The sequence below is a fragment of the Melospiza georgiana genome, chromosome 5 (assembly GCF_028018845.1).
Source record: "Melospiza georgiana isolate bMelGeo1 chromosome 5, bMelGeo1.pri, whole genome shotgun sequence".
NCBI classification, from domain to species: Eukaryota; Metazoa; Chordata; class Aves; order Passeriformes; family Passerellidae; genus Melospiza; species Melospiza georgiana.
Genome location: NC_080434.1, coordinates 14,579,007 through 14,601,377, shown reverse-complemented (window position 1 = coordinate 14,601,377; position 22,371 = coordinate 14,579,007). Strand labels below are relative to the sequence as shown.

General features: G+C 39.3%; 1 protein-coding gene across 1 annotated transcript in view; it reads left to right on the top strand.

Moving 5' to 3' along the window:
- The window catches only part of MND1 (meiotic nuclear divisions 1), a 41,166-nt gene that overhangs the window by 3,672 nt on the left and 15,123 nt on the right, over window positions 1–22,371 (top strand). Inside the window, exons 4-6 of the mRNA XM_058024779.1 lie at window positions 1,022–1,170; window positions 18,318–18,392; window positions 20,226–20,340. Of these exons, the coding sequence (XP_057880762.1) occupies window positions 1,022–1,170; window positions 18,318–18,392; window positions 20,226–20,340 (339 nt within the window). The remainder of the gene's footprint in view (window positions 1–1,021; window positions 1,171–18,317; window positions 18,393–20,225; window positions 20,341–22,371) is intronic.

Genomic DNA, 22,371 nt, shown 5'->3' with positions numbered 1-22,371 from the left:
CTGCAGATGTGAATATCACAAAGCAGAGTTTTTCAGTTGTGTCAGCAGCTAACAGAGGCATTCATGGGCTTCTGAAGAGATGTGGTGCTCTCTTGGTTGGTATGTCAGTGCATGTGTTTAGTTGTAATTTGCAGTAAAATTGAGTTTAGAGTTTCTAAAGCCATTAACACCTTTGAATAGTCCAAATTCATCCTGTCTCTGCATATGAAGGCATTTAGCCACACAACCCATGCCCCAGTTTCTCTGAAAAGAAAAATTACTAACCTGCTCCCATCCTGACATCCAGCCTATAGCTTCCAAAAGATATGGGACCCCCTGTAATCTTGAAATTGAACATCAGGTACCAAAACCTGTGATTGAGCTCAAAAGTCTTTACATCTGCAACACCTGAGGATAACATAACTACTTAGCTTTGTTGAACAGGTACCATTTTTTTAAAATGGTGAATTATACCATAGGTTTGAAATTGTCAGTTATGTTCAGAAATGTTGATGCTTGTGAGTGTAAATGATGTTTTGTATTGGAAGTGAATATAAAGTGAAAATCAGAATCTGTCCTTCCTGAGTCTGTAGACTGATGGCTTTAGTGTCTCTGCTGCTGTGAAATGTATGCTGCTACATACATTCCATTACAAAGTGAAATGTAATTACACTCCCAGTCAAGAATCTTAAGTTAATCCAAGTTAGAATTAAGATTGCAGGACAACTTCCCAGGTGCCTCTCATGGATTTATTATGGTATTGTAGTGTAACATGCGTGTGTTTTGTGCAATACTTCTGAGCAGTGTTTTGCAAACATCTGGTAGCAGATGTGCAGAATAGCAGCATTTAGGAGCAAACTGCTGGTTTCAGAGAGATTCATCCCTTCAAGTGAAGCTTTGAGCATGTTGTCCTTGAGAAATCTTCCAGCTAGCTGACACTGGAGGGCAATACACATGATTGCAGATGGTACTTTGTGGTATTCATAATTCTCCATAGTCCAGCTGCTATGCAGTTCTGATTTTACATTTTTGCTTTTCTTAGCCTCGATGTCAGTGAAAGAGATTCTGCAGAGCCTTGTTGATGATGGCATGGTGGACACTGATAGAATTGGAACTTCCAATTATTTCTGGGCTTTCCCAAGTAAAGCTCTTCATGCCAGGAAGCGTAAATTGGAGGAGTTAGAGTCTCAGGTAAATCTGTTTTATGAAAAATACTTGTTTATCTGAATGGGTTTGCTTTTTCTTATACACCCTTGTCATTTTTGTTTATATCTCTCAAGTGTTCAAATGCACATGTCACACACACAAATTTTACTATAGGAATTATCTGTCACTCATAGTGGGGCATTGTCATTATCTTACTGTTACCTCAGGAAAACTGGAGGTTCTTATTGGAGCTTGAGAAAACTTCTTGTCTACTTGCTGCTGAAAGCATGCTAGTCGTGATGCAAAGCATCATTTAAGGATTCAAAGGTAGCATGCTTTTGTGTCTTTTCTATAAGGTGGGTTATCATGAGGTAATCAAAGTGATGACAGCTGGAATGCATAACCTGAGTAGATGAGGCAATGGTTTCTATTTAGGCCATTGTGTTTTCATCTGCTTTTATTGGTGGCTTAATTTGTGAGCACTTCTGTAATCCCATACTGCACTTTTCGCAGGAGAAAAGAGCAAATTGGTCATGAATCACAGAATCAAGGAATGGTTGGGGTTAGAAGGGACCTCTGGAGATGTAGTCCAATTCCCTGCTGAAGCAGGTTCACCTGGAGCAGGTTGCACATGATAATGTGCAGGTGGATCTGGAGTATCTCCAGAAAAGGGTCAATGACCTCCCTGGGCAGTCTGTTCCTGTGCTCTGTCACCCTCAAAGGAAAGAAGTTTTTTCTCTTACTTACATAATACTTTGTGTTTGTGCCAGTTGCCCATTGTCTTTTTGCTGGCCCTCACTGTAAAGAGTTGGGCTCCATCTTCTGGACACCTGCCCTTAAGGTATTTGTACTGATAAGGTCCCCTGTCTTCTGTGAAGTCATCTCTTCAGGCTGCACTGGTCCATCTCCCTCAGCCTTTCCTCACAAGAGAGATATTCCAGTCCCTCCTTATCTCCACAGCCCTCTGCTGGACCCTCTCCAGTAGCTGCTTGTCTTTCTTGAGCTGAGCACCCCAGAGCAGGGCAGAGCACTCCTGAGGAGGCCTCGCCGGGGCAGAGGACTGGGGGAGGAGAGGCTCCTCTTCAGAGGAGCAGGGCATCTTTCATTGCAGCATTGCTGTTCTGTGCATCTGGTTCTCTCCTACTTTTTAGGAACTGTCTTTCTTTCTGCTTCTAATGGGAGTGGGAAAGCATCTATTCATCAGTTTATTTGCAATGGGAGTATATCGTAACAAGATGAACAAATGAGCTTTTTGAGACCATGTGGTGTGATTGTACTGCAGCACTGCCAACTCTTCCTGTGATTATTCAGCATTATGTTCTTTCTTCAAAGAATCATTTGAATTAATGCAGATTTACTGGAAGCATCTGAACATTTTTACAGCCATTATTTTCTTCAGGCATAGCTCTGAATGAATCTCAGGCATTGCTGTCTTATGTACAGTCTTGTCAACTTCAGCTGTTTCTTTGTAGTTATACAGTTATATCAACATAATCAAAAGAAAAATGCTTTTTTTCACCATCTTGAATTGAAAAGGGAGTTTGACTTAGCTGAATATGGTTTTACTGTTTTCAGGCATGGACTTAACCTGGCACAACTGGACTTAAATTAATTTTTATAGACTGGTAGTAACAATGCACTGGCTCTTATTCCAGTGGAGTTTCATTTGTCTGAAACAGATTAGTTTAACTCTGCACTGAGTTGGAACTGAACTTCCCAGTAAAATTAATCAACTTATTAGTACATTCACACTAGTTTTAGACAAGACTGCTTACTCTGCCAGCACATAAATTGCCAACTGAAAAACTGAACAAATGCATTCCAAAACTCCTGCTTTGTTCACCAAACTCCCTGGTGCCACTGTTTTGTCGAATGTAAATGATTTGCTCTTGGATCCTTTTGTTGTTGCTCATGCTCCATATTATAGCCAAGTAGCTGAAAGGAGGAGTTGTATTTGTTGTCCTTGCCCTTGGGCCTAGTCCCATTGTGAATTTTGAACATAATTGGTCAAGCAGGTCTCTGGCATACCCTGATGAATATCTATCTTCCTTGGAATGTCTTGCAGAATCTGTCTAATGTGCTCCATGGTAAATACCCAGGAATTGCCTACAAAAATATGGTGAACTGCTTTAAATGTACTTTCACTTAAACAAACACATCTATTATTATGGAAGTGTAGTAGGCATGTAGTTATTGACTTGTGATGCTATTTCTATGTTCTGATATGAACAATTCTGCAATACAAAACTGTTCCAGAAATAGTTTTATTACCAGAACCTTACTTGCAAACCAAGCCCTGCCCCTGACATTTGGGCTTGTTGGTATGAGAGCTCTCTTTAGATGATGGTATGAGTTCTTCAAAAGTACTTCTCTTCATTACCTTGCTTTTCTGATGAGATTGGAAATGTTTCAGCATTTCAGGGAAAAGCATTTTCACTAGCTGAAAATAACTTCTCTGTTGACACAGTGGAAAGGTGGCATTTTCAATGAAAAGCTCCCTGAACATTTTTACAAGATGATAACAGGTTCTGTCTGTGAGTTCAAATTAGCTCTTTTGGTGTTTGTACTCTTCTTGATGTGCACACATACAGATTTTCTTAAGGACTTCTAAATCTAGTCACTGACTATCACAGAGCTTCTTGTCAGAACATACAGAGCAGAGGAAAAGAGTCAGCTATTGTACCATTTGTGTTGCATGTTGCTTGTCTTTGATCATTCCCATGCAGAGCTCGTGGCATGCTGAGAGATGTGTTTGCTCTCTGTGTCCTGTCCACATTGATTGTTAACTGCATGAGTCTGTCTCTTTGTGGAGCAGTTAAAAGCCAGAATCAGGCTGCCTTACTTAAAGCATGTTTCAAAATCCAGCAGTTCAGTTCATGCTGCAATTAAGGCTTTTTCCCAGGAGGCATTATCTTTGTTTCCTGAGGGCATGGGTAAATAGTCAAGGGAAAGGAGTGATCCCCAGTGCTAAATTGTCATTTGGAAATAATGTGGAAGAACAGAACAGGCTGCTTCATGATGTAAATTCCCCTACTGATTCACAGCACTGAGGCTTATGTTTGACAAGTTGGGCCTGCTGCAGGACCTTTTGCCTGCATATGTTGGTACTTCAGAATGTTACAGCCAGGTTGCTCATAGCATTCTGCATTTTACAGAACTTGAGATTGTGGTAGGCTGTTTAAGGAGCTGTTCTTGAAACTTTTTTTTTTTTTGTTTCAGATTTTTTAGTGATTATTAAGCCACATACCATCTTGGAGATGCAGAAGCAAAGAAGTCTGGCTTGGTATTCATAATGAAGATCAAGCCAGTTTTGTCTGGATGTTTTAAGCTGCACTTCACAGGGGTGCTGTATACACCAGACTTTTTCCAGGAAGGATTTATTACATGATCAGTGTGCAGAGATAGCACAGTTAAAAACAATGCTAAAGTTTCTTTTGACAGCTTCCCTGCCTGACCCCATCTTTTGGTGTGCCTTTGTGTTTGGAGGCAGGTGTTTGGAGAGGGGCACTAATCCCTGACTTATATATGAGGCAGATCTTGTGCTGATCTAATTAGTATCTTGGTGGTGCCCTCTAACCCCAAGTTACTGCTTGGGCCTCTTCCTGTTTTTGTGAAAAGCAAGGATAGCAAATGTCTTTAGTTTGTGTAGAATCTGCTAGAACTATTTCCTCCAATAGCTCCCACAGTGAGAATTGCTAAGTAGGTCCCTTTGGATTTTGTTTTGATTTGTTTTGCAGTGGTGTGGTTGCTCCTAAAGGTTTGTGCCTTCTGTCAGGTGCTTATTCTTCACCTCTTGGTTATGCTTATGCATCTGTGAAGAGGACCACTGAAAAAGTGAAATATGTTGGCAGCTGCATTTTGGGGAGATGGGTTTATACACACATTTGGTTTGTTTGCATGTGGAAGTTGCATTTGCTTAGCTTGGGTACAGGTGTGAGGTGGTGAAAGAAGAGCAAGGGTGTGGACTCAGAAATAATGTTTTAGCAACGTTTATAAGTGGAGAAAATTTTAATACAGCCTTGCTTGTAAAGGGAACTTTTGAAGCTTTACTGGGGGATTAGTCTTCCTTCCCTAAGAAAAGGTGAAATGATGTGGTCTTCTTATAATATTTTTCTGTCTGTTGGATTTAGAAGCTTGGAGTTACCTATGATCAGTTATAGTTTGACAGAACAAGATGTTTATTCTTGGTATAACAGTTGTGAGTGAGAAAAAGAGAAATCTTTCTGATGTAGCCTTAGTATAAACAGATTAAGCTTAGATTTTTTTTCATTTTTTCATCTGTGTCTTGGGCAAAACACTTGAATCTGACCTGAAATACCAAGCACTTCAAAGATGTTGTGTTTGTTAGTGTAACTATTGACAGTACTATTACCACTGTGTAATGTGGGAAAACAATTAGTTAGTTTCTTTCCTCAGTGTGGTGGTGCTCATTTCACTGTTCCATTTAAAACTGTTCATTTTACTGTGTTGTTATTTCTCTGATTTCTTATTGTGTTGCTCTCTTGTGGGTTAATCTTTTGTGTTCTGAGGCTTTTGCAAGGGAAACAGCCAAAACTGTTGGAGCTGCTCTTCCAGCTAAGAGCAAAATGGTGTCACCTTGAGCTGCAACGGAGATGGAACAGAATGTTTTTAGAGCAGGATACAGGATGGACATTTTGTGCTGTTCCCTGTGCTTGCTTCAACATACTCATGACCAAGAGACTTGAGAGTTGCTGGAAATGTTTTTCTCTCACTAAGCTTGCATTGGACCTCTGTTAGTTAAAGTAGAAAAGATTAGTTGATGTTTCATTCCTTAAATCCCTGCCCTAGGGCTGGTAAAAGGAGGGATTTTCACTTCCCATGACTCATATATTGAACCAAGGAGAGAATTTGCACTGGGTACATCCTGACTCACATTTGCCAACTAGTTTGGAAAAAAAAAAAAAAGAAAAACCCAACAAACCTCACCCTCCAGCCAGGAATGAACTTGTTGAAATCAAGTGACTTCGTATGTATTAAATTGTTTGTACTAATGAGCATTGAAATATGAAAAGTGAAAGAATTTATTTTAGTAAAAAAAATTAAGGGAATGCTGTATTAGGAAATGCTTATGTTAGGAAAGCACATTGTTTGAAAATAGTTAATGGAAAAAAATATTCATATTGTGAGTAATCTGGCTTGAAGCCTCCTGAAGATATCTGACAACATAAGTAAAAGAACAGAACCTTGTTTATTTAGAATGCACACAAATTTTTTTAGTTTTAACCATCAGAAAGTTCTTTCAAGATGCAGCTTGGTCTATTTCTATCCTTTTAGATATATTTTTCCTCCTTAAATACTGTGACTGGAAAGTTGCTGAATAAGTCTGCTTGAGACCACTGACTGAAGCTCAGGAAACTTCTGCTGTCCTCATTGTTCCAGTGTGAGCAGCCTCCTCCTTCATCCCATGGACTCAGTTGTTGGGGTATTTCCACATGGTGTGGAGGTTGATCCTGGACTGCAGTTAAGTACAAGTGCTCAGCAGTGGCTGGCTAAAAGTAACCAGTCCTGAACTGAGGTGCAAATCCCTGGAGATGACAGATTGCAGTGAGGAGTAGCAAGCCTGATGGTGCTTGAAGTTGGGTGATGCTGCTGTAGACACGGGACAAGTTTTGTGTCCCAGATGGAGCTTTGCATCAGCAGGGAGAGCCTGTGGGACCCAGTTCTGTGGAGCAAGCTTTTGGCATTGCTTTGTAGAAATGTCCTCAGTAGATGATGCAGCATCAGCTCTCAGCAGAGCTCCTCACACACCTCAGGTCTCTACTGCAGTTTTCAGCCTTTGATAGTTCTGAATGCAGGGTCTCACTGATTTGGGTTTTTTTGCCTCTCAGCAGTGATGAGCTATTCTAGAGGTACGTGTGCAACATCTTTGGAATCCATGGCTTAATGCTTTCAATAGAACAGTTTATTTTTGCGGTGTAATATTTTCACATTATCCATTGCAAAGCTGTATTCAGTGTGTTTTTAAAAATTCTTTGTCTATTTATTGAAAAAAAAGGACTTGTGGGCATAAAATGTCTTAGGGGTTATCATGATCTGAAGCTTTGCTGTAATACATTTAGAAAGCTTAGCACTATCTTTTTTATATACATTTTATTAATTTTAGGTAGTAGATTGTATGGTTAAAGAATTGTCCTCTAAACCAGAAAAGTACCTTTGCAGAACCAGAAGTCAGAACTAATGTGTGTGACTTATGCTAGGAATTACTTATTTAGACATTTTTCTCATTCAGTAATTTAGACATATGTGTGCTTACAATTTAATTTTATTAGGTTGCAGAAAATGCAATAAATTGTTCCTTTCCAGGAAAAGTGAAATTGTGATGGCTGAAGAGGTCTTTCTTTTAATGCCATTATAAGGCCTTGAGCAGTGTGGTCTAGTGGAATGTGTCCCTGCCCGTGGCAGAGGTAGTTGGGACTGGATGGTCTTTAAGATCCCTTCCAACCCTTACCATTCTATTACTCTGTAATATGTAGGCAGGATCCCAGTGTGCTGACTGAGCTGTTGGAGTGGTCTTCCCATATGCATGCTAGGCCTCCTTTTTTCCCCTCTTATTTGAGGATGTGTCATTTGGCTTTCTACTTAGTTAGTTGGTTAGTTAGTAAGTTATTCTTCCTTGGATTTTCCTGACCATTTTGATAGTCTGCAGCCCCAGTGAGCTGGGTGATTCCATTCTGTGCTGGCTCACTTTTTTTTATTTCTCTTGCATAGTAATTACTCTCCCAACAGAGACAATTTGTGACCCTTCCCATGTTCAGCCTTCTGGCTTTCACTGACCTGTACATTTTATTTGAACTGAGGGACTAGACTCATAAAGAAATGGCCTATTGCAGAGCTGGTATGGTGTGACTAACTCACTTCAAACCATCCAGGGGGAGCTGTAGCAATAAGGGCAAGAGGCTGAGAATTTGCATAATTTAAACATTGTCAATATGTTGATTACATCTATGCCCATTTGTTCATTGATCCTGTAAGACTTATTCCCTCTATTATTCCCCTGGAAAATGCTAATAAAATTTTATTCGAATAGTCCACAATTTTTGTTACTTCTGCATCTTGCACTTGAATAATGGTGATATCTTAAAATGATTGTGCATTTACTATGTCCTAAAATGTCCATCAGAGAACTCTTCTAATGCTGTAGCTTATTAGAGCCTTCTGGAATTATGTTTTATGGCATTCTACAAAGCCCTGGAGGGTATGCTTAGTTACTGCTGTCATGGCAGATTTCTAAAAATACAGTGCTCTGGAGGCTTCTGTTGGACTTAAGCAACTTCATTATTTGGTGTTCATTAGTTGAATTTCATGCTTTTCCTTTTACTGTTAATATATAACTAATTTGATGGCAACTGTGAAGTGTAGGTTTTCCTTTCCTTCCTTGATGAGCATAAGGTAAAATTGGCATGATTTAAGAGCAATTGTTTTTAAAACTGGCTCTGTAATAACTCTAAAACTTTTTATGTAGGTTTGAAGGAAGATTCCTACTACATTAAAAAGGATACATAGATATTTATTCTGATATAATGCAGGAAGACCACTAGGTTTTTCAAACAGGATTGTGTGTGACACTGAATTTTTTAAGTAATATCATTAAGCAGTTTACCTTTTTGAAGAGGTTTGCTAGCTGGCTCCATTGCTGCTAGCTCCATTCCTGGCACTGCAGTGAAAGTGTTAATCTGAAATGAAAAGAAACTGGAAGTAAAAACAGGGCTCTCACTGTAGAAGCCCAGTCAGGTCTGGCAAAGCCACAGCCCTGCACATCTCCCTGTGCCCCATGGTCAGCATGGCAGGTGGGAATGACCATTCAGCAGATCAGCAGATAACCAGCATCCCGAGAAACTTGAAAGGCTTAAATGTTCTGTGCTGTCTGGAAATTTGCCCTGTAAGGCCAGAAGCTTCCAGCCTAATGATAGGCAGCCAATACTACTTTCAAAGCTGGATTTGATGGAGACGCTGAATTGTAGTCCTATTTAATGTAAACGTTGACTTTCACCTTAAAATCTTTTCATTCAATTAATATAGCATATTTTATTTTAGAAAATGAACATGCATGCAGAAATGAGCTACCAGCAAGCAATTATAGAAGTCTCACTTCATAGAATTTTCCTCTTCTGAAAGGAATAAAATTAAAGAAAAACTAAACAAAAAACCCAGAGTATAAGACCAAAATGTGTTAAGTTATTTTGATGCAGAGAGGCTTTAGAGGAAAAGGTCTTTCTTGTCACAGACAAACAGCTCATTATTTTTGAACACATGGAAAGACTCTTCTTTGTATCAAGAATTGGAGATGACTGGGTGATCTGTCTAAGCATTATTTAAAAATGACAAAATTGGCATAAAGAGTTAGTATGTAAAACTGCTGTCAAAACTCTGAAGTTTTTGATAGATGTATTTTACTAAGGTTTATTATTTTACTGATAATATCTCAGTGTAGAATTTGGGCATTTCTAGAAGTTTGTGGAATAAAGTTTGATTTTGTTTCTAAAGTCTTTAAGCAGAATGAGAGCTTGGGGAGTATTGCATGAATATTGTGTTTTAACTTGTGCCTGTCTCTGCATAGTCCCTGAAGGCATTGTCAGTGTATGGTCCAGCTGCTTCAGATAGCAATCTTTAAAAACCCTTCAGGGAAAAGTTGAAACTTCTCTTCATCTTCTCCTTTTCTTTCCAAGGGAAAATATCTTTCTATGTTCTTCCTGCCTTGAACAGGCCTATTAACTACCACCTTGGACTTTGTAGGTTTATTAAATACCCTAATGTTCAGTAACAAGCATATCCTTCATGTCCAGGTATGAAAATTTTCTGTAGTTCTGTCAGTCATGTGAATATCTTTTGAAGTTCTTTCAGCTTTCCTTATTAGATTTCTTGCATTTGTGAAACAGTGTTGAAAGAGGTGTTTCAGCTGTTTTTTGTTGGTTTGGGGTTTTTTTAGGTTGATTGGGGCGTACTTGATATTTGTAACTGAGTAGACAGCCATCTGTCCCTCAGGTCGTGCCAATTACACCAACTCTGAAAGCAGCCACAGAAATTCAGTTCTTTCATTGAGCCTGCACAACTGTTTCTTTCACCTTTTGTCTTTTAAGGAGGTTGGCCTCGAGCAGTTAGTTTTTGTTGCATAACCACTACTTATCAAATGGTGTTGCAAATGAATGAAGCAAAAACAAAAGCTCTTGGCAAGACATTTACTCTAAATTAACTTAATTATTATGGCAAATCTAAAAAGATGGAAAATAATTGCATTAAAATACTTTTAATGTAGAGGGACTTGCTGTATGGTAATACTTTTAAAATAATTGCAGGTAACAATATCAGGTTTGTACGTTTGAACCCTCATGTGGATGAGTGAAGGTTCGTGTGGAGGGGGAATTTCTCATTTGTTTCTTCTGAATACCCCACATTTTACTTTATTTGCCAGAAAAAACCCAAATACTCGTATTCAATATGGCCTGAGAACAGAGCCATGCCTAATTTACTGTATTGTATTTCAGCTTACTCTGATCTGTTAGCATATTAAGTAAATCAGGATTATAGGCCTAAATTTTATCTTGAAATGTAAAATGAATTGTGTTTGTGGGAGGGGCAAGTAAATCAGTTTTTCCCACATGGATACTCTAGCAAAACATAGAAATACTGCTTGTGAGTGCTGAGAATTAACTTAAGAATTGCTAGTTTTTGAGAGTCTTTGTAGTGCTTTGACAAACAGTTGTATGGAGAGTCAGGTATTTTTTCAGTTTAATCCCCTGAAAAAAAAAAACCTTCACTTACTTAGTATGACTGTCAGATACTTTTTTTTAATCACTGACATATTTATAGTGCTAAACTTAAAAATTCACACTTGTTATCTCTTCAGTCCCTCTTAAAAAAGACAGAACTTACACATTGGCAGGATTAATACTATGATGTTTTGGAGCAAGTGTTATTTACTTAAAATAATCAATGTACTATCCTTTAATTTAATAGCAAATATGATGTATTTTAGGGGAAAGGGAATGTATTCAGCTCTGTCTTAGTGAGCATGATGAGGGAGTCAAGAGCTTATGGGTCAGGATAAAAGAGCAGAGTGGAAAGAGTGACCCTGTTGTGGGTATGTGCTGCAGGCTGCCTGATCAAGAGGAGGAGAGGGATGAGGCCTTCTACAGGCAATAGGCAGCAAGTCTCAGAGTCCCAGGCCTTGGTTCTTGTGGGGAACTTTTAAGCTCTCTGACATCTGCTGGAGAAGCTGTACAGCCATACTTGGTCAGTCCAGGAGGTTCCTGGAAAGCACTGACAGTAACTGCCTGCCACAGATGGTGGAGGATCCCACAAGGAATGGTGTGCTGACTGACCTCATAGTAACCAACAAGGAAGTCTTGTTGGGATGTGAAGGTTGGGGGCAGCCTTGGCTGTAGTGACCACAAGATTGTAGAGTTCAGGGTTGAATGAAGAGGTAGTAGGACAGCTATCAAGATGATAACCATGGACTTTAGGTGAACTCACTTTAGCCTCTTTGGGGATATTCTTGGAAGAATCCCATGGGAACCAGGCTCTGCAGGGAAGAGCGGGCCAGGAGAGTTTGTTGATGATCAAGGCTCCCTTCCTCCAAGCTTGAGAATGATGCATCCTACTGAGAAAGAGTCAGGCCAAGGACACAAGAAACAAACCACCATAGATGAATAAAGAACTGCTATCATTACTCAAGCAAAAGCAAAAAGTTACCAGGAAACAGAAGCAAGGCCAGGCCACTTGGAGTGAGTATTGAGAGGTGGTCAGGAGAAGTAGAAATGAAACTTGAAAGGCCAAGTCCCATCTAAAATGACATCTGGCCACCTTCTGAAATTCAACAGGGACAAATGCAGGGTCCCACACTCAGGGAGAAAAAACAGCATGTGTCTAGCTAGGGGCTGACCTGCTGGAAGGCAACTCAGCAGAGAAGGACCCAGAGAACTTGGTGGACAGCAGGCTGTCCCTGAGCCAGCTGGGTGCTGTGAGCCAGCCTGGGTGGCCAAGAAGGCCAGTGGTTTCCTGGGAGTGCCTTAGAAAAAGCAGGTTGAGGGAAGTGATACTGTCCCTCTGCTCAGTCCTGGTGGCCACATTTGAAGTTCTGTGTCCAGTTCTGAGTTCCACAGTAGAAGAGAGACATGGAGCTCCTGGAGGGCTCCAGTGAAGAGCTACTAGGTTGGTTGAGGGTCTGAGAATCTCTCCTATGAGGAAATGCTGCAGGAGCCAGGCTTGTTCAGCCTCAAGAAGAGGTGACTGACAGGGGACCTCCTTAATGTGTGTAAATATCAAAAGGGAGGCTATGAAGAGGATGGATTGAGGCTCTTTTTGATGGTGCAAAGCAACAGGACAAGAGGCAGTGGGCAGAAACTGAGGCACAGGAAGTTCTACCTGAAAGGAGGAATAAGGTCACTAGCTGTACAGGTGACCAAGCAGCAGCACAGGTTGCCCAGAGGGGTTGTGGAGTGTGTGTGTGCCCACTGGAGATATTCAGCAACAATCTGGATACAATCCTGTGCAGTGTGCTCTAGGCCAACCCTGCTTGAACAGGGACATTGGACCAGATGATTCACTGTGGTCCCTTCCAACCTGACCAATTATGTGATCCTTTTTCTCCAGAAAATCAAGTTTATTCCCTATTCTCTCCCAAGTTTTTGAATTGACTCTTTCAAAGATTGCATTAAAATACTTCTTATGGTAAAATTTCATAAAGAGAAGAGAGTTCTTGAACATTTTTCCAATATACCTATATTTCAGTATTTAAAAACAAAATTTTTATGAATACAGAAATGTGGTGGGCCCTAACTCTTCTGTTCTTTTTTTTGACAGTCTGTTTTCCTTCCATTTTATGATGTCCTCTTGCTGAAAAAATCTTCTTTCTTCTTCAGTTTGAGTTACAAATTCTTACTTGATCTTGCTTTATCTCTACTCTTGTTCTTACTTCTATTTCCTGAACTGTTGCAGAGTCCTAGTTGCTCTTTCTGTGTCCCACCAAATATAAATCCCTACTTCATGTTGCTGAAATGAGTTGGAGTGGCTCAGGGTAAGACCTTGCATGCTGCTTTCTCTTCCTTTCACAAATGTTAAAAGAAAAGGAAAGAAATAGATCTCAGTTGTATTTATGTAGCGAGTGTGTGTTTGCTGTTTGTGCCTCATGAGAGTTTAATGGGATATTTATCACATCCCTGACAGAGCCCCCAGTGGAGCTGGTGGCTGCTCCTGCTGTAGTTCAGTTCCCTGGATGGGTTATATGGAGAAATGGCATTTCATGAGTGATACAGGACATCCCGGGATCAGAGCAGAGGCCACAGTGCTGCAGGTCACAGGAGGGCTCTCCATGCTCTGTGACCATGATTAGCTGGCTGCAAAGTTTGCTTGCATGTATTTGGAAACTCTGGGAAGCATGGATTTGGGACCCTGCATGTAAAAGGAGTAGCTGTATGCTTGCTTAGTGTAGTACTTAAGAAAGCAGTTCTGCATGTCAGTGTGCTGCCCTTTGGGATTTTTCTTCCTCTAAGTTTTAGTCAACAGTAATTGTTAAGTGATTTCTTTAGTAATGTTCTCTGCCTTTCTTTTAACACAAAGGTCTGTTGTCAATATTTTCAGATTCTTCTTTGGCTGTTGATCTTTGCATTTTTCCTCTCTATATATTATTAGTCTGTTTTTAACTTCAATTTTTTCTATCTTTCTTTAAAATCCAGAGGAATGCTTTGAAGTACTTCTTTCCATACCTTCTGTCAATTCTACTTAAGGTTTTCAGTAGTGAGTTGGTTTTCCCATAGAAAAGAAATACACCTATCTACTGCTTAATGCTACCCTAAACCTCTTGAACTGTTTTCGTTTAACCAAAAGACAACTAGCCTTGCCTTTGGCCTGAATCAAGGCACAGTGAGCTTCAAACCTAAAACAAATAACTTTACAAGTTAGAAATTATTAAAAAATTGATGTCTTTAATTCTGTAGTGGCACAGTGAGCTACTCACAAAAGCAGTAGTTTTGAATACCATTTTTGGTTGAGTGTTTGGCCAAAAGAAAACCCAAAGGGATGATATTTCTTTTTCAGACCATAATGACAGTGAGTTAACAGCTGTGAGCACTCTTGGTGGTTAGCATGTGAGACCTTGGCTTGATTCTTGGCCAGTGAACATGCTCAGGGGCTGGGTTTGCATGGCTTATACTGGGTTTGTAGATATTTTAATATGCTGGTGAGACAAGCTACATGTTTGTGGGATACTGGTGGTTGGAGTGGTTAAAAACAGGGAATCAGATGGCATAGGACCGACAAAAACCTTTGCTGGAGGAAAAAAAAAGTAGTTTTTTATTCTGGAATATAAGTTTATCAGGCAAGTTTTGAGAAAGACTGGAACTGGAACCTGCTGCTCTTGTTCATTGGGGTTAAACATTGCTCTTCCAAATGTAGATCAGTGGCTTGCTGAAGGAGAGCCCTGCTATTAATGTGTTCATACTAGATTATAAATGATGTGAGTATGTCTAATCTGTGTTCTTTGGTACAAACCAGGCCCCAAGTTCCCTGATGGAACTAGTGCTATCACCAGCACACAGCACTTTGCACACCCAAACTGCTGCACACATGTCTAGCTAAACATTGTGATACCTTTGCAGAGTAGGAAATATCATCCCTTTGAGTGATTTTTCCCTTTTGGGAAATTGGGGGGCACTTGGGATTGTATCAGTGTCTAAGGCTAGTGGCCATTTAATTGATCATACTGGTCTGTAAACTAAAGAAATTGTTCCCCAACTCTCCTGTTTTATAGATGCTAGTTACTTTCTTCATTAAACTGTCTTCTTGCAGGCTCCCACTGTGTTTTGAAAACATGAAAATGCTCTTGTGGAAAACCTTTTTAACTTCTTAATTTTGAATTATTTAGTCTCCTCTCCTTTTTCTTTCCCCTAGATGATGTTTTTGCTGCTTTCTTGCATCTTGCTTAATCATGTGCTGATTCAGAGCAGTCAGATAGGAGACATGAAACTTTGTAGTGGAGTAGAATCTCTCTGTACTTCTTTTCCACAGCTGGTCTGTTAACACTTGTGGCAGAAGGTTGTTCCTGTGTCAGCCCAGACATGTCTCTCAAGAAACATAGAGGGCACACAGTATCTTTATCTCTGGACTGGTCTCTCTGCTTTTGGCAGGAAATAGATTTCTCAGAGTGGTTAATGTTCTTGAGAAATTGTTTGCCAGTTCCCCTGGAAAGTTGCTCCAAGGATTGAAATATTTCATTTGCTACTGTGCTTCTTTGCAATCAAGCTTTTCTACAGCTGGTGAGTGGGAAAGTAAGTCACTGTATTTGTCCAGATGTGGTTGTCTGCTATCATGCATACACAATGTTTGCATATTCTGCTTTTTTTTTCTTTTTAATGCCCTATAAACTGTCATTTGCCATTTGCACTTGCCTTTCAATTAAGTATTGTATCATGTGTATCCTTCCTTCCTCTGACTCCTTTATCCTTGCTTCTTTCCTTCTTTCATTATAGTTATTTTCAGCTGTGTTCCCACCTCTCTATCCAAGCCTTTCTGCTTCTCTCATAGTCATAGATTCTTTGTACAAACCCTGGCCATCTGTTCCTCACCCTTTGAATCCTTGTCCTCTGTTAGGGTTTTTTCTATATCTTGCCTCCTTCTGCTCTTCCTTTCTGTATCCTCAGATTTATTTGTTATAGAGGATAACCACCATGACTTCAAAATAATGCATAAAGAGCTGAAGTGTCAATTTTTTTTTTTTGTTAAGTGTAATAATAATTAAAGAATAATTTAAAAATCAGAAAATACCCAAGCAATTAAAATCTGTGAGTTAAGAAGGTAATATCTTAAATAAGATTATGTAAAAATCATCTTTGCTTTTAGGCAAAGGAAGGTCTTCTAACCTCATGGCACAGTAACCTTGCATGTTGGGTAGGACAGAATCTAAGAAATTCCTTTATCTCCCATAGTTTGTCATTAGTATTTCTTGCATTAGTAAAGATGTGGCATACAGAGGATCAAGAAAATGATAAGATGTCTTATTGGGTGCTTCCATGCTGGAAACCAGCTTTTATAATTTGCACTCCTTGAGAGCTCCTCCTGGACATCCATTTTAGAGAAAGCAGAAACATTCCTTTAGAACTTAATGAGTATGAAGAAAAAAAAAAAAGAGAAAATGACACCTTTATGACCTCCCTTGCAGAGAGCATTGGCTTCTTTGCACTTGCAGTATAAGGGTCTAGGTAAGCTCCTTGGCTTCTCTATGTCCTCTGTGGGTTTTGCTCCAGAGAAATCCTGCCTTCAGAGATGCCAAATGACTTGCTCTGGGGTTTGTGTTCCCTGGACTTAGTGAATTGCAAACTGCATCTCAGTACTTACCCCCTTCTGAGCTGTGTACCTCTGTTTGGTATGGCATCATGTGGGGACTAACACACCTCCTCTTTTAAGAATTTTGTGGAAAGCCTGGAAGGAGTACTCTTTGACTATCCACCAAAATTAAGATGTTGGTCTACTTCAAGCCACATTGTGAAACCCATGCTGCCTCTGTGGTTTCTTGCACTGAGAGCAAAAAGTAAACAGCTGGACATATTTTTCCTCAAATTATGTCTTACCATTAGTATAATTCCTGTATAAATTGAAGAAAACTAAAGCATTCTTTTAGAAAGGAGACTTTTTGGCTGTATGCATGCTCACACATGCATGAACACAGAGTAATTATTTTTTTAAATCAAGCTGTGAAAGGAACCACTAAACCCAGTGAGCTGCAGTTGGGCTGTATCCTAATCTTTATGGACCAGCAGTATGGAGTTTCTTTTTACTGTTATGACTGATCTTCAAGACTTGGCAGTAAGCTCTGCCTGATATTTATCATACATTTACATTTAGTATTCTGAAAATACGGACCAAACATTAGTTTAAATTGAAATTGAGAAGTGATTATACCTCCAAAGGAGTGCAGTTTGTGTTGCATGAATGTATTTATATCAGCTGCACAATTTTAGTGATATGGTTAAATTATCAAGGAGATTGCAAGAAATATCTGGGAATGCTTTTGCACTCAGTGGGATTCTCAGTGAGAAGGGGAATGTAGAAGTGGAGGACTCATGTGGGGGATCTTGGGGTAGAGCAGAGTAAAAGCTGAGCTCTGGCAGCTGTTCTTTTCACAGTTACTGTGATATATTGGTATACTGATTGGTCCTTTAGTTTTAAAACTAAAACAAAGAGTACTCAAAAAGCATGCTATTGTTTCTTTTTTTCCTCCTTTGTGTTGGTTTCAATGCAGTAACTGTTTTTTATTAGAATTTTTTTTTGTTCTTGTTCATCTCATTTAATATTTCAAGGTGCTTTGTCTGATGCTGAGTATGGTGTCCCTGAGGGTTGAGTCATAGTCCTGCTCAGCTTAAGAGTTTGCAAAGTATCTCTGGAAAACTGCCAACTGAACTGGAAGGGCCTGGTTCAAGATGGGTGGCAGGTTAATGGAGAGAGCTCTCTCTCCATTATCTCTCTCCAAAATTATTTCTCCTGATGTAACAGAAAAATGGAAGGATTATTCACACCAGCCCTGTGAGATTCCTCTGCCTTGGGCTTGAAGGAAGGGATCTCTGTGAGCTCTGGCAGTGCAAGGGCCACACAGTAAAAGGGGGCCACAGCTTTGCATGCCTTTGAATAGAGGCTTCTGTTCATCAGCATGTAAAAGGGATTGGGGCTGTGCCAGTGGCATACCACACTTTGGGAACACCGGTATCCACAGCTGAGCAGGTGGAGCTGCTGCAGCATTTGTCACTGCTTCCTTGAATAGGGACAGCTGGAAAAGGACCCAAGGAAATCATCAGATCCAAAGCCTCCATGTTAGGGGGTCCTTTACATAGAGATGCCAGGTTATGGTATGAAACAGGATTTTAGTCCCATGCTGAACGTGCAGTATATAACAAGATTATGTGCCACGGGAATAAATATTTCTTAGACTTGAAGTTGTTTCCTGTAATTCTTCTCTGTGGGTCAGAGCCTCAGATTTATATTTGGGCACTTTTGTATTTATTTTGTCTTTATTTTTATTACATAAGTTACACATGTATTTTAAAATTTAATTATTTTTTAAACACATGTATTTTAAAAAGATATATTCCCTTGTTTATTTAAATGCATTAATATTTATGCACATTTTATAGCTCTGTTTAATGTTACTGGAAAAGTTTTATTTTGTTCTTTGTTTTCCTTATTAGTTTGCTGAAAGCAGTCAGAAAAAAGAGACTTTAGAAAAAAGCATCGAGAAATCAAAAATTGGACGTGAAGATACTGTAAGTTGCTTTGGAGGGTTTGTAATCCTACAAGGAAATAGTACTACAAGTATGTACTTCTTGTAGATACTAATGTAGTACTTCCAGGTGTTTTCAGATATAAAAGTATCTTAAAACTTGAACTACCCAGAGGCCTGTACCAGAGTTGCTAATGGGTACTGAACTGCCAAATCTGGTAACTACAAACTTCAATGTTGGTTTGGGTTTTTTTCAACTTATTTGTAATATAGTTTCCTAAATTAATGTTCTGAGCATAATGTAAGCCCAGTGCTCTTTGCTGCTGAAGCTGTTAACACTGAAAAAATGGATCTAGGCTTGCTGTTTGTCATAACCAACATATTAGTTAGAAATACTTTGTATGGTATTCTAGGTTGCTGACTTGCTCTGAGATGCTCAGTCTAAAGTGATTTAAACCTCCAATAAACATGCATAGCCAGAAGCTTTCAGGAGGAATTGAATTTTGTGGGAAAGTGCCAAATCTTCAAATCCGAACTGTTTTGTAGAAACACTCTAGGTTTTCCCTACGTATGTTTCATTTATCTAGTAAGGAATAGAGCGAACCTTACCATCAAACTCTGTTCATGTTGCAGTTCCACAAATTCAATTAAAACCTGCTTTTTGGCAGTGTCTTTAATGGGAATTCTTTATTCATTCATTCACAATGGACTGTAATCAGGAATCACAGGCAGGTTTCTCACATAATTGTGCTTGTCATGTTTCCAAACAAACTGTTTCAGCCTTGGGCTTCTCCAGCATGTGGCCTGCCCTACAGACAGCTATTGATCTGGAAATCCTGTTCTGGCTGATGTTTCCAACATTTTCATTCCTGATTATACATCAAGAAGAAGTCGTAAAAAAATCTAGATTGCAATGTAGGTCTCCAAGCATCTCACCTCCATACCTCAGCATCTGGAAACTTTTGATTTCCATACTGCATTTTCAGAACATGCTGAATCCAAACTGTTGGCAAAAGCACTGGGAAATATGGAAGTTTGGGGGCGAAAAAACCCAACAACTGTAAACAAAATCCCAGATCCACAAAGACCTCAGACTGCTGGGTTACCATGGAGATTGCCATTGGTAAAATCTCGATGGCTTACAGACTCATGCAGTCTGGCTCTTCTAGGCTACCCTAGCTTCAGTTATTTGAATATCAGCCAGTTCCAGTGTTTGTCTGTAGCTACAGACTGAATTAGAACTATGTGCTGAGCTGGCTGTGGGAGAGCTCATGTTGAGTCAGTGTCTGCAGATTCTTATTGATCGATAGAATCTTTGTGGTCAGTATTGTGTACAATCCTAGCAAAGACTACCATGTCATAAATGCATGAATTTATTTTTGAGACCATTGCTCTTAAAGGGTGTGCAAAAGAAAAAAAGACAAATTCAGAGGGTGTTCATACACAGCATCTCAGTTTGTGGAAGGGTGGATGGTAGGTTTTTCTGTAATGCTGTCTTTTTTACAATTACAATTTTTTTGCAATTACAAGACTAACACTCCTAAATACTGCTTAACCTTTAAGCCAAATAATTAAGAGATCTCTTTGGAGTTTGTTAAACCATGGTTTAAAGGTTGTAGAAAATTGATCTTTTATCGATACATTTTGGCCTTAACTTTTTTTCCTTCCAGCTGGTATTCAGTATCATTTAATATCTCTGAGAATTCTATGTAATAAAATAAAATGCTCAAGTAGTTCGTAGACAGAAAGCAGTAGTGAAAGCAGCTTTTAAATTTTAATTGTATATTTTTATTTTTAAAAAAACTTTGGGTGATAATTACTGTTTTTAATAATTGGAGGGTTTTTTTGTATCTCCCAACATCCTTTGAATGCTCAGGCGGATCGTGCAGCTCTGCTGAAGGAACTTGCTGCCCTTCGGCAGAAGAAAGAGCAGCTAAAGACAGAAATAGACAAATACAGGGAATGCGATCCAGACGTGGTGGAAGAGATGCGTAAGTTGTGCATTGTTTCAAGTCATCCTTTGCCTGAAAAGTTCTGCACTTCTTTGGCCTAAAATCTGGTAGTCAGAAGTTAGTCAAAGAATAACTGCTTTTCTTTTTAAAGCTGAGCAATACAAAACAGGTACGCTGACCATTTCTTTTCATGTTCTGTTCTGTTATACATGAGAAAGTTCATTGATACTTACTCTGCCACCACCTGAGCAATTGAGAAACAATCCTATAATTGAAATACTCTGATGCTTTAGAATTAACATCAGGGTCATCCTTTCCAGAACCCTGTTAATTCTATAACTCGTGCTGTACCCTAGAATGTGTGTAGGAGGAGGAGTCTCTAGCTCCCATTTGCCTTCAGTTCCAAGCTGTTAAGATTGGTATCTTTCTACTTTGTCTTGCCTATTTAAAACATAAGCATTTCATTAGAGATGCTTAATTGTCACGTACATGAAAGTAGGTTACACAATCTTGACTGACTGTACTGTCTCTGACATGCTGGGTTTTGGTTGGAGTTTCTAACTAATGGAATACAGAGAATTATCAGTGACTTTAATACAGAATTTGGCACTGAAATGCACTTAATATTTTGATCGTTAGCATGAAAAATGAAAAGCATGCATGAAATTTTATTTAATTTTCTCTTCTGCAGCCTTCATGTTTTATTTATTAGGCCCTTACATTACTACCCAAGCACCACTGCGTATTCAGGTTGCTGTAATGGCAAAATGATTTTACAAAGTGACGAGAAACAGGCACAAAACTTTTTCTGAAAAGAGATGTGGCTAAATCTTTCTCCTTTCTTATTTTATTAACAAAGTTCACAGCTTTAGAGCTGTTCTGAGAGAAAGCCGGGAACATAAACAGAGTTGGCAGCACTCTCCAAATTTGGACAGATATTATTTATTTTGAGGAGCTGTGACATTTTTTGTCAGCTGTGTTATCTTTCCCCAAGGATGTAATGGTATGCCAGGGAATAAGCAAACTTGAGACCTGAGGTTAGTTACTGTGCTGTAAATCCCTTGCTGCCTGCTCTCCTGAGGAGAAGACACATTCCAGCTGATTCCAGCTGTAAAAATGAATGAGGTTAGGCAGATACCAACAGCAGAGGGATGTGTAGCATCAGGTATTTTAACTGCTGAGGTACCCTTACAATCAGCATCTCACAGAATGGTTTGAGAGCCTCTTTTGAAACAGTCGCAGTGAGCACGTTTCTAAATATGGCACAAGGGAGCAAATCACAGCTGCAATGCTAGGGCAAGCTGCATCAGCTGGTAACATGCAGACTGGTATCTTGGAAAGAAAGAAAAAAAGGGAAGGAAATGTAATACTTAGTGCTTCAGTCATGCCCTTGTCTTTTGTCTGTATGTTGTGCATTTGGGGTTTTTTTGTCCAAATGTGTGGAAGCTCCATGTGAATTTCTGTGATGGAGAGATGAGCATTTAAGGCACTTTTGAGGTTAGCACTGTTGAGCTACCTGTAGGCTTCCCAGGGGAGTGTGCAGTAGTGTTTCAAAATTAATTTGTCTTTGAACCTAATTTTAAGTTTCTGCTTCATTATGTGTTTTGTCAGGCATTGCTACACTGGCAGCATGCATTGTTGCTGGCAATGTATGAATGAGTAATGGTGGTGTCAGTTTTGGGGAGTTAATGCCCTTGTCAGAGCTGAATGGAAGTTGACAGGCTTTATAGAAGAGATGGAAAGAAAAAAAAAAAGGGTTTAGGGGGATTTCTTTTGGTTCCAGAGTGCAGAAAAGTGCAAAGGCAAAAGTAAGAAGGCAATAAAGAATCTGAGGCAATGAAATGCATTCAGCTGGACATAAAAGTTATTGCTGCTGTTTCACAGAAAAAAGACATATTATAAAAGTTACTCATTCACAGATTTTCAAACTGCACATGGGTGATACGATTTTCTATGTCTGTACAATTTAGATAACATAACCCTTGGGATTATTTTCAGTTAAATCACCTGAGCAGATTTCTAACTACCTTATTTTAGAGTCAGAGATGGCTGTTATGCTATGTAATCACA